At 41.6% G+C, this 12,722-nt stretch overlaps 1 protein-coding gene across 5 annotated transcripts in view; it reads left to right on the forward strand.

Moving 5' to 3' along the window:
* Positions 1-12,722, forward strand: part of RERE (arginine-glutamic acid dipeptide repeats) — a 432,865-nt gene that overhangs the window by 262,349 nt on the left and 157,794 nt on the right. For all 5 annotated transcript variants that reach the window (XM_039234929.1, XM_039234928.1, XM_039234930.1 and 2 more), the window contains one exon: positions 12,368-12,472. In XM_039234929.1, coding sequence (XP_039090860.1) covers positions 12,368-12,472 — 105 coding nt within the window. The remainder of the gene's footprint in view (positions 1-12,367; positions 12,473-12,722) is intronic.

Raw genomic sequence — 12,722 nt, forward strand, 5'->3', positions numbered from 1 at the left:
GGAGGTAACATTGCAGGTAGTCCTAGGTAATTATGCCAAAAAGTGACCATAAGCCCCTGCTTAGCACTTTCTGGTGTTTTCTGTCCCTTTCAAGAAAAGGTGATACACACACACACACACACACACACACACACACACACACACGTTGGATATATGTGTGTGTGTGTGTGTGTGTGTGTATTATATATATATATATATATTTGCATATATACATACCCATATGTGTATACAAATATACACACACACACCTTCATCCTGGTATATTTCGCATGTACGTGGAAGACTGTGGGCATCTTAAATAGTAGGGGAAGTAAGACAGGTAATATTTTTGTAATACTACCAGAAAGAATAAAGTAGTGAAAAACTACTTTCTTTGTTAAAGAATATAATTGGGAAAAAAAAAAAAAAAAAAAAAAAGTCATAGGGATTTACTTGCTTTTAACTGAGCTATTATGAGATACAATAATTTCTCCATTATGTTGCTCAAATGACATTCAGTGAAACCATCTGAAGTCTCTTGTGCAAAACTATATCGCTAAAGCCAGTTATTTCAAGACAATTTAGTAGCAAATTTTAGGGTAGGTTTGGGTAAATGCTTTGGGCCAGATCATCTTTCCTGTGATCTCCCTCGCAGCTCCTCAGCTCAGCCACTGTAGTGCAAAAGTCCTAGGCAACAAGTAAATAAATGAGGTGGCTGTGCGCCAGCAACATTTTATTTATGGACACTGACATTTGAATTTCATTTAATTTCCACATGTCAGGAGATATTACTTTCCTTTTGATTTCTTTTTTAGCCATTTAAAAATGTAAAAGCTGTTCTATTGTTTGTTCTGGGGTGGTATAAAAATGGGCATTGGGCCAGATTGGCTAATCCCTGCCGTAGGGGAAGGAGCGAATATGGTTAGATTTGGCTTTTTACAAGACTTTAGATAAATTTAGAGAATTCCTATGGTGTTTTATAAACATCTTCCAAAGTTCCCACAAGCTTTTTATGTCTTTGTGGCAGTGACTTTGCAATCTTAAATTCAAACACTGAATGAAGCAAGTTAATGGAAGGTTGGATAGATGGATGGAACCATTAAGTTGTTAGCGAAGACACGTGGCTTGATCTTGGAATTCTTTTTATCTTGATATATATGCTTCTCCCTTCCTGTTTCCATCTTGTGTCATTGGTTGAGGTAAATGATTTTTAAAAATGTAGAGTTGAAGTTAAATAAATATGTGATGGGGCACCTGGGTGGCTCATTCGTTTAAGCGCCTGACTTTGGCTCAGGTCATGATTTCGCAGCTTGTGAGTTTGAGCCTGGTGTCGGACTCTGTGCTGACAGCTCGGAGTCTGGAGTCTGCTTTGAATTCTGTGTGTGTCTCTCTGCCCCTCCCCCGCTCACACCCTTGTCTTTCTCTCTCAAAAATAAACAAACATAAAAAACCCCAAATAAATATGTGGGACACATAGTTCTGGTTATTCAATATGTTTTGATAGATTTACTTAAAATGAATATACTTGAATATTTATTAGCGGCTATTTAGAATCATTTTATACTATTTTACCCTTTTTAGAAGAACCAGTTGTCCCACATAATTCCAGCTAGACCTAGTGAGTGTACTGTTGCGGGGCTTATAGTCCGATACTCTCTGGAGTTGTGTAATTGTGTAGTCACTGTCCCTTCCCTGGCCACTGAAGGGCTGGGGTGCTAATTAATGGTAATTCCTTATCTTCTTTTCACTGTGCATGTGACTAGAACCCCTATGGATTAGTCTTTTCTTCCTGTAGTATTTTCTTTGGAGTGGCCATGAAGTGGTTTCATTATAACTGTCTTCTTAAATTTGATTTTGTTAGCTTCAAATAGAATCTCTCTGTGTAATCTGATAATTGGATTTTTTCCCCCAAAGATACCAGATCATAATGGTCCCACAGTTATTGGATGATCTGGCCTAGTAGGTGCTTAGTAAACACTTGTGGCTGTGTTGACATTTGTCTGCATTCTGGAGCTCATCTGTACGGTTCTTAGCATTACTACTTAGCAATCTTGCCGGCTTCTCAGCAGCAGAGGCTCCCTGTAACATCATCTCCCATAAAAGCAGAACTGAATGGCAGTGCCCTCCCTCCCCCAGCAGTCTTTATTCCCTTTCATTTTAGCAAAACTAGGTTAATTTTAAAATATTGTGTGGGGTGGGGAAATTAAACTTTAGTTTTTTCTTCCAGTTTTTTCTTGCCCATTTGTCCACAAGAAGTTGTTTTTCTTCCTCTATAGATATAAAGCAGTTCTGCCAAAAAATAAATTCAGCTTTGGGGTGCCTGGGTGGCTCAGTTGGTTAAGCATCTGACTTTGGCTCAAGTCATGATCTCGCCACTTGTGAGTTGGAGCCCTGCATCAGGCTCTATGCTGATTAGTCAGAGCTTGGAGCCTGCTTTGGATTCTGTGTTTCCTTCTCTCTCTGTCCCTTCCCTGTTCACACTCTGTCTCTCTGTCTCTCTCTCAAAAATAAATAAACATTTAAAAAAATTAAAAATAAATTTAGTTTTGAAAGAGACAAATAAAATAATCCATAGGAACATGAAAAAGGTCTAATGAACATCGTGGAAAAACATGGAGGAGAAAGAAAGAAAAAGACTGACAACGTTAGTGCTTAGCACCCTTCTTGTCAAAGATCCTAGTGCTCAGTTGAGTGGATTCCTGGGACTCAGGAACTCTGAGGCAGCTCCTGCCATGCCATTCCCTAAGGAGGAACATGCTGTAGCGCTTTCTGTCTCAAGCTGGTGCTAGCGTGGTGATAAAGGAGGAGGGAGCACTTTGTCCTCTAGCCCTCATGGAACAGAAGGGAGACAGAACTCCCTCTGCAGCCTGTTCTGTGTAAGATGAGGTTATGCTCTTTCCTTACCCAAATGAAATTCACTCCCAGAGGGACTGGGGACCACTCAGTACAGAGGCCTGTGTTGAGGTTCAGCATTACTGCTTGGCTGCCATGTTTTAAGTCTGGCCTTAGCTGTCCCTCACCCCTGCCTTTCCAGCTAAGTTTGTACTATTGTCTGTTTCTTTTCTTCATTACATTCATCAGTAGCTATATGGTTGCAGTTTGTATCTTGAGAGAGGTATTTTTGAGTTCTCCCCAGTAGCTAAGTATTTGGGGCTCATGCTTGTATAATAGAAAAAAACACCAGACTACAACGAGAAGGCCTCAGTTTGAATCCTGGCTCTGCCACTTAGTTTTGTCACCAAGGTCAAGTTTGTTAACTTTTGATCCATCCTTTTAACTTACTCAAGGCCACATGATTAAGTGATAGAACATTGAACCAAGCACATGTTTTGGTCCTATATCCAGTCAGATAAGGGATGTGAAAGAGTCAGAGCACCTCACACTCAGTGGCATGGTGAGTGCTTACTTACAGTCATTGAATCTGAATTGGGTTCTTTTTTTTTTTTTCTTTTAATGTTTATTTTAGAGAGAGAGAGAGAGAGAGAGAGAGAGAGAGAGACAGCATGAGAGGGTGAAGGGCAGAGAGAGTGGGAGACACAGAATCTGAAGCAGGCTCCAGGCTCTGAGCTGTCAGCACAGAGCCTGACGTGGGGCTAGTAGCCACAAGCCATGAGATCATGGCCTGAGCTGAAGTTGGATGCTTAAGTGACTGAGGCACCCGGGCGCCCTTGGGTTGGGTTCTTAAAACAAAAAAGGAAGAAAAGAAAAAATGAAATTAAATGTAGTTCTGCACTGAGTTATTGATGGTACAATTACCAGCATCCATTTATTTCACTTTCCTGTGGCCTCTTGGTTGGATGGATTCTGATTACTTCAGGTTGGGAGGGAGAGTTTCGCTCAAGGGGCCACCTTTAGATGCTCTGAGAATGAGCAGATAAACCTGTTCTGAGAACAAGCAGATAAATTTTATTACACTAAATAAAAATTATAGCTTGCAATTTGTTTGCTATGTTACTTTTTTTTCGCCCTGAGGATCATGTTTTATTGATGATCAAAGAAAGGATCTAGAGAGATTGCTTTGTGATCAGACTGTGAGCATGTAACCTGGGCAGTATTTTCGGGTTTACTGTGTACCTGCAACTGAATTCTCAAGTATCATAAATGTCTCAACGACTTAAGGGCTGTTTCCCAACTTCCTGATTATCTGCCTCTTACCTCAAGGAATCGCTTGGGGTAAAAATGTCCTCAGTAGGGCACGTGCCAAGCTGTCATCTTGGCTAGGAATTTGTCTTCTAGGAATATGTTTTAGAGTTAATTTTCTGGAGCCTTCCCCAGCCAGGAAACCCTGACCTGGCTTTGCAGGGCTCCTAATCTTTTCCTTTTCATCCTGAATTAATTGATGTCTTCACTTTGTTCTGGGCAGCTAAGGTTGTGTGTACAGTGATTGATGCAGAACTCCACGCAGTTCCCCAGCCGTTCTCTGCATTTACACAATTCCTTTAGTTCCTGTGGGTCCCTGATGAGTGTCCCAATGCCTCAGAGCAGTTAGTTTTACTGTTTCAGGATTCATTTCCTGGCTTTAATCTACCGTTGATTCTATATGTAACATAACTTTGACCTACAGCAGTTTTATTGTTTTGTCCATTCATGCTTAACTACTTCATTAGACACCATAGCTTGATGGTCCTTTCCTTCCTTCCTTCCTTCCTTCCTTCCTTCTTTCCTTCCTTCCTTCCTTCCATCCATCCATCCATCCATCCATCATTTAACACGTGATGCTGCTAGCTGGGCAAGGGCTCTGAGGTGCTGGGAACACCCAACTGAACAGTATACTCTCTGCCCTTGGGTACTTCTCAGTCTTTTAAAAATTCTTTTATCGGGAGCTGCTTTAGAAAACACAGAAGAGTTGTGAGTACTGCGTTTCCATCTGTCCCTCCCCTGGTCTTCCTCAGTGTTAACATCTGACGGAACTCTAGTGTGGTTTCCAGAACCAGGAAATTAGCAGTTGAACCAAAGACCGTATTTGAATTTCACTAATTTCTTACTCCATTCAAACTGCTGTAACAAAATAGCACAGACTGGGTGGCTTAGAAACAACAGAAATCTCTTCCTGACAGCCCTGGAGGCTATTAGTCAGAGATCAGAGTGCCAGCCTGTTCTGCTGAGATCCTTCTGGTTTGCACAGTGCCGACTTCTTGTATCCTCGCATGGCTGAGAGCAGAGAGGGAAGGCAGGCTTCCGGCCTGATGCTACAAGATTCATTTTATTGTATCTCTTTTTGCAACTTCCTTCTTCAACACTGAAAACCTCTGCTCTTATTGTTAAAATATATTTACTTATTTTTATTCACTTCAAGAATACACATAGTTTCAGGATTTGTAACCCATGTCCCTATGAGAAACAGATTTACTGACATTTTCATCTTTAGCCCTATAATCTACCGGGTTTGGGAGACACTGTCGTCCAAAGCTGTTTGGGTCTGTGCTGCTCTTTCGTGCCTTCTGAGTGTGGCTGTGTTCTCTGTCTGCAGTACAGTCAGGTTCAGTGTCAGGCAGCGCTCCACTTTTGGTTCCCCCTGCTCCACAGGGACCCTTGTCAATTTTCGGGTACGTGAGCGCATGCGGACGATGCCTGTGGTTCTAGGGGTCGGGGCTGCAGACGGAGCCGCGGCTTCCAGCGCTCTCACACGGTCCCATTCCCCACTTCTTTCCCTCCTGCCTGCTGTCGCCGCTGCTCGCTTTACCTCTTACTTTGTCCTTCCCGCACTGGCAACCATGCGGACGAGCAAATACGTGTCTGTTTTCTTATAGCCTCTTCTTTCTTGTATGAGCAGCGGCTGCTGCAGTTCTCTCTGTGCTCGCATGTGTGCCCGGCGGCGTCCTAGCCACTGCTCCGTGTCCACCGGGGGAGCCCGTCACCCTCTCTTCTGGCGCCATGTGGCCATCCCCTCGCCGCTCTTGCGGGTGGGCCTGCAGGGGGCTTCCCGGGGGGGGGGGGTGGACTTCGGTTCTAGAGGGCACTGCAGAGGACGCTGCGGTGACTGTCCTCTGCGCATACGCGTTTCCTCCTTGTTGGGTGTGACTGTCTGGGTGGATTGGCCCGAGACAGATTGCTGGGTTGAAAGGCTAACGCATGGGTGGTTTTCCTCCACAGAGATACCCCGTGCGGCCCCTGTGGCGTTGTCCCAGTAGGGTGTACAATCCTCTTGTGCTGTCGTGCGGGTGCGACAGGCGAGGGGTAGGCCTCCGTAGTGCCCGAGTGTGAGCATCTTTTCATATGTTTAAAGGATATTTTTCTCTCTCTCTCTTTTTTTTTTTTTTTTGGTGAGTTATTTGTTCATGTCGTTTCCATTGTTTTTTTGTGTTGCTCTGTTTGGTTTTTTGGTCTTTTTGTCTCTAAAAGCTTTTTTAACACTTTCTGTCGTGTGTGTTGCACATGTTTTCTCCCACTTGTCGGTTCTCTTTTATGGTTTAAAAAAAAGTCTGCAAAACTTAATTTTATCCAGTCAGGTTTGTCAGTGTTTTTCATTTATTCCCTGAGGACGGAGTCGTGGTTAGAAGCCTCTCCCTGTCCTGATGCCCCGAGATGTCCCCCAGTTGCCCCAGCACCGTGTGCAGGGACCCCAAGCCTCTCGTGCTCGGGTCGGCAGCACATACACCACCAAGTCTGTGTTACCTCAGTGGCTCAGGATACCACCTTTGTCATATCTTACTTTCCACGTGTGTCCTGGACTTGTTAGCCTGTTGTCTCTTGTCTATCTGTGTGCCGCTGCCATGCTCTTGGAACTCTAGATGCGTCATCGTGTTTTTTGCTATAATACCAATAGTTTCCCCTTTTCTCAGCTATTTGTTTTTCCTATGGATCTTCGGAGTGTTTCAGTCCATTAAATAGCTTGTTGATATTTGAATTAGGGTAGCATTGAATTGATGAATTCTGTGGAGAAAGGCTGTATTGAGTTCGTACATCTGAGAACAGGGCACATTTTTCCACTTATTCATGTTTACTTTGGTGTCTCTTGGGAACATTTAAGAATTTTCCTCATAGAGGTGTTCCCATTCTTGTTACATTTATTTCTCTGCATTTAATCTTAGAGACAAATGTTGAACTCTATATCCTAATAATAGAGAATATGCATTATTTAAAAGTATTTATTTATTTATTTATTTATTTATGGAGCAGATATGTGAGAAGGGGGTGGGGAGAGAGAGAATCCCAAGCAGGCTCTCTGCACCTTCTGCATGGCGACCAAAGTGGGGCTCGATCTCACCAACCATGAGATCATGATCTGAGCAGAAATTGAGAGTCAGATGCTTAACTGACTGAGCCACCCAGGTGCCCCGAGAATATGCATTCTTTCTTTGTACCTTGGCATATTCTCAAAAATTGATCATATGTTAGATCCCAAAGAAAGCATTCATGTGATAAAAAGCCAATACAACTATAGTTTACAACCAAAAACAAAAGCCAGAAAGGCCCTTTTACCTGGAAATTTAAAACTTACTGTTCCTTAACTACAGAGAACCAACTGGTGGTCACTGGAGGGGCGGGGGTGGGGGATGGGGAAACAGGAGGTGGGGATGAAGGGGGCATGTGTCCTCGTGAGCACTGAGCAATGTGTACAGTTGTGGAACCCCTGTACTCTGTACCTGAAACTAGTATAACACTGTATGTTAACTATATTAGAATTAAAATACAAAGCTTAAAGGGAATAAAACTTTAAACAACCCCTGAGTAGAAGGGGAAATAAAAACAGAAACTAAAGAAATTTTTTAAAACAACAGTAAAAATACCATGTGCTGACATCTATGTTGTGTATTTACAGTGCTGATCAAAGGAAAGCTAATTATACTAAACACATCAGTTGAATGAAAAATGAAATTAAACGATTAACCTCCCAACTTAAATGATAAAAAGAACAACAAATCAAAGAATGCAATGTTGTGGAGCTCAGTGTATGTAGAAGAAATGCTTAAAGCCATCACACGTGAGCGCGGACAGGCAGAGGGGCCCGTGTGGAGTTAATGGAACTTGTGATACCTAGAGCAGCTCTTGAGGAAGCTGTGGGGGGATACGCTCTAAACACTGTAAATGAATCCAAATGAATCATAAAAAATGTTCAGATAACCTATGGGAAGTCAAGAGAAACAGAATGAAAAATGGAAAAGAAACTTAAAAATAAATTCTATACCTGTCATTAGTCAAATGGCTTACAGTTGACAAGACACTGTCTCAAAATCTTTCTTTTCCTTTGTGTTCAGGCAGGGGTCATAATAAAAAGCTGCAAGCAGACCTGCAGCTGTTAGCCGCCTGTACACGTCTGCGTGCCTCTTTCCAGGTTTCCTTGGTGTTTGCATGTGCCTGGGGGGGTATACAGGGACTTTCCCGGTTATGAATAGTTTTGATGGAATGAGTTTCTGGGCCATATTTGCATTTATAGTCTCTCCTTATGTAAGGCAGCTCTCTTCTTCATCCCCTTCCAGTACCCTCCTCCCACCAGCCGGGGCATTTGTCAGGCCGTGCGGTGCCCAGAGTGATACTACTCCGCGGGCCAACACACCAAGGACTGCCAGAGTGAGGATCCTGCAGGAAGCCTTTGTTGCTGATGATTGAGAGTCCCCGAAAATAGGGGGCTTCCCAATCTTTAGTCATATTTCTGTTCATAATGAAGCCTCGTATTAGAAATGGGGTGTGTAGGCTTTGGAGGCTCTGAGCCAGATATTTTGGTAAGTGGTGGTGATGGCAGTTTTCTCTTAACAGTCTCTCTACCTTCATTCCACAAACACTGTCAAATAACGTGCTGCTTTTGAGAGAGAAAAAGAGCAAGATGGAAAAGAGTGCTCGGGAGAAAAAAAATATTGAATGCTTAAAATGCTACTCTCTCTCTCACACACACACTTTAAAATGTAACCTCAACTCTTCAGCAAGCGGTAACATGAAAAACTGGAAAAACATTCAAACTGGAGGCCAGCCGTGGTGGGCTTACCTGCTCTGTCTTCCGCTCTGCTCAGTGCATGATGGCTCATTAACTGCCAGCGACAGCAGCTTTCATCAGCCAGGGCTACATGCTGACGACTCTTGCTGTTTTATTTTACCCTAATGCTTTAAAAGTATTTATACAGTGAAATGCACATTTTAAGTTTATATCTTTATACATTTTGATAAATTTGTTTGACCCTAAACAAGGCCTGGAATATTCCCACCATCCCAGAAAGTTCCCCTAAGCTACTCTCAAAGCTTCCCACCCCGAAGCAGCCACTATTCTGATTTCTGTCACCATAAGTGAATTTTGCCTGTTCTAGAAATTCATTCATATAAACAGAATCATACACTATTGTGCTTTTTGTGTGCCTGGCTTCTACTCAGCATTTAATATTTGAGACTTTTCCCCATGATGTGCTAGGGAGCAGTCCTTCTTTCCTTTGTATTGTTGGACAGTAGTTAATTTTACAGATACACATGATTTTTTACCCATTTGCTTATCGATGGGCATTTGCATTGTCTCTAGGCTCGTATGAGCAACAGCAGTTCATATCCAAGTCTAGCTGTTATGAACAACAGCAGAAAAGCACAGGGAAGAAACAAAGAAAAACAAATGAACGAGGAATAAAACAGTAAAACTAATAAAATCCTTAAAAATGAATATGAACAAAGTATGAATAAAAGCTGTTATGAAGAACAAAAAAGCACAGAGAAGGAAACTAAAGTAAAAACAAATTAATAAGGAATAAAACAGTAAAACTAACAAAATCTTTTAAGAAATTTAATATAATTTAAAATGACATTATGACCAACTGGCATTTATTCCAGAAATGCAAGGTAGGTTCAATATTAGAAACTCTGCTAATATCATATACCATATTATTAAACCTAAGGGGAAAAAACCCTCCATATTTCTAAAGCAATGATTATTTCTAAAGTTAATATCATACTGAATAGTAATACAGGAAAGACTATCCACCGAGATCAGGAACAAGGCAAGGGCACCCACTGTTTCCAGTACTTTCCACATTGTGTGAGAGGTTCAGTATAGTTTTAAGAAAGGATGGAAAAGAAGTAAAACTGTGTTTATTTGCAAATAACATACCCAGAAAGCCTCAGAGAACCAATGATTAAACTATATCAAATAATAAAGAATGCATTTGGGTAGTGGGACATGACATTAATGTACCCAAATCAGTTCCTGTCACACAGTGACGTAGAAAACCAGGAAGAGGCCATCCCAGTGGGTGAGCTCATTCATCACAGTTCCATAGTGATGTGTCACATGATGTGCTGCTGCTCCTGCTGCTCCAGGCTTTCCCGAATCCATTTGTGCTGCTGTCCCCATGGAACATTTGGCAATGTCTTTAGATACTCTTAATTGTCACAGTGTGGTTTGTGGGTCCGATGGGGTGGAGGTCAGAGATACTGCTAAGTGCAGGATAGTCCCTGACAACAAAGAATTAGGCAGTCTAAAATGTCAGTAGTGCTGAGGTTGAGAAACTCTTTCCTAAAGAAAACATACCTGATTTCCAATGCCTCTGTTTAGAATTGCAGGTGGGGAGTGTTTCCATAGCTTCAACGAGTTCATTGTTTAATTGCTTAAGTTGAAGGGTAAACTTGAATGTGAATAATAATGAAGAACAGTAAAAGAGGAATCACTTTCCTTTAGTTGGGGACAGTGATGGAAATAACTTATTTTGTGTAACACTGGATAGCGTATAAAGTTTCATAGACTTCTTATTTGATCTCCTCAATATGGAATAGTATAATAGGTTTTCTTATTCCTGTTTAATTGATGGAGGAACTTACCTATTGTTTCTAGGTTCCAGGGACTAAATCATGTCAGAAGATAGATGGGTCGTTAGTTTCCGAGTGAATGCATTGTTTGTTCATCTGTAAAAGTGATCTCACCTGCTTTTTCTTTTCCAGAAGCTCATTTTAGTTCCGGCTACATACTAGAGGGAAAGGTCCTGGGCTTGCAAAGTTGATTCCTTGTCTATATTTCCCTTAGGTGTGTCTTGTTACTTACAAATAACTGCTTCCCATGGAACTTTCTATGGTGATGGAAATAGTATAGAAATGTGTTGTTCATTATGGTAGCCACTAGCCTCATGTGATTATTTAAATTTACATTAATTAAGATTAAATAAAATTTAAAATCCTGTTCTCTTCAGTTGGACTAGCCACATTTCAAGTGCTCAACAGCCCTGCATTATATTATCAGTAGTTCCCAAAGATACAGGAGTAAATCTCAAGCACTTTTGTTTAATTGTAAAAACGGAGGTTGTTTGAGCCCCATCTTAGCGTCTGCCCGGCACCGAGGCTTTGGCCACAGTTACTTACAGCTCTCTTGGAAAGGAGGACGTTGCTTTTTAATTTCGTGGTGGGAAGCAAATGAATGTCATCTCCGGGTTGCTATTCCTGAGCTAATTTCTTTCTCTGACACCTGGGCCATTTAGCTGGTGTGTTTTTGTTAGCGCCCCAACTCACGGAGTCCTCATGGGGGTGGGCACCTGGTCAGGTGGTAGGAGCTCGCCGTCCTGGAAACGTCCGTCGTGCTGTTGGTTCTCCAGTTCCGCCGACTGTAGTCGCGGCCCTTGGGCTCCGCCTGACATGAAAGTTCTTTTCTGTGACCACTAAGGAAGTTGTTGAACCCCCCGCTGCCTCTTAGGGAACCCTGGATTCTCCCAACACGTGTGTGTGCACGCGTGCACGTCTTTAAGGAGTTTGGTGGTATTACAGAATTTTCAGCTACGGTTTTGGTTTAAATCGTGTTGGTAGATGAACCTGGAAACCTAATGCTGTTTATTTGCAATATTTTTGTGAGAAAGTGTTTTCCAACCTACAGTCTTTGAATGTTATCTGAAAATTTCGGGAGTGTGTGTTTTTATGTATTAGAGCCCATCTGTATATTTAAAAAGTTAAAGTCTCTGTGTTTTAATTTGCAAGTCAGTTTATTTCTTCCACATTAAAAGAGAAGAAAAATATTTGACAGCTATACATCTTCTTTATAGTAAAATAGCAGGAAGAAAAGTCCCATTTTTCTGGTTTAGACAGGCTTTCAGTGGTTTTTTGGTAAAGTAATTTAACTTTGGTTTATTTTTCCTGTTGTTTCTATTTTCATATCCTTTTATCATAGTCCTGCCCTTAATTTACCTCTGTCGTTTAGCTGATTTTACTCTGTGGCTAAGATGCTGAGATACAAGCATTGAAATTGTGAAGTTGTAGGCTGAAGCAGTCCTGAAACAAAAAATAAAATGTTGGACATTTTCTTCTTCTGGGAACCCCTACTTTTCTACATTGATAAGTATGGAGTCTGTAGCCACGTTCTACATGTTTTTAGAGTAATGTGGATTTAGTTGCATCTTCTCCTCCCTCTTTCCCTCCAATAGTGTTTTGGTTTGCAAAGCAATTGAGGGTAATAATAATAATAATAATGTATTTTTTTACATTTGTTTGTTTTCAGAGGGAAGTGTAACATCTCCCATTTTTCTGACATATTTGCTGCTAGAGAGTTTAAAGCTCGAGTGGATTCATTTTTCTACATATTAGGCTACAACCCTGAGACCAGGTAAGTGAGTCACGTGGCCCCACTCAGCGAGAGCTTCGCTTTTCTGTGTGCGTGCACGTGTACGTTTGCACATTTGGGCATATGCCAGTAGGATGAGAAAAAACAACTTTAGAACCCAGAGTGAACCTCTTTGCAGGGAATTCTAATTAATGTCTTTGGTGTCTAAAGCAGCTTATTGTTTGCTCTTGACTTTATTAATAAGAAAAGGAAAAGTGGGAAAATTTGGGTGCAGAGAAGGCAAGGTAAAGAT

This window comes from Hyaena hyaena, unplaced genomic scaffold, assembly GCF_003009895.1.
Source record: "Hyaena hyaena isolate Hyena2069 unplaced genomic scaffold, ASM300989v1 scaffold_94, whole genome shotgun sequence".
Classification (NCBI taxonomy): domain Eukaryota; kingdom Metazoa; phylum Chordata; class Mammalia; order Carnivora; family Hyaenidae; genus Hyaena; species Hyaena hyaena.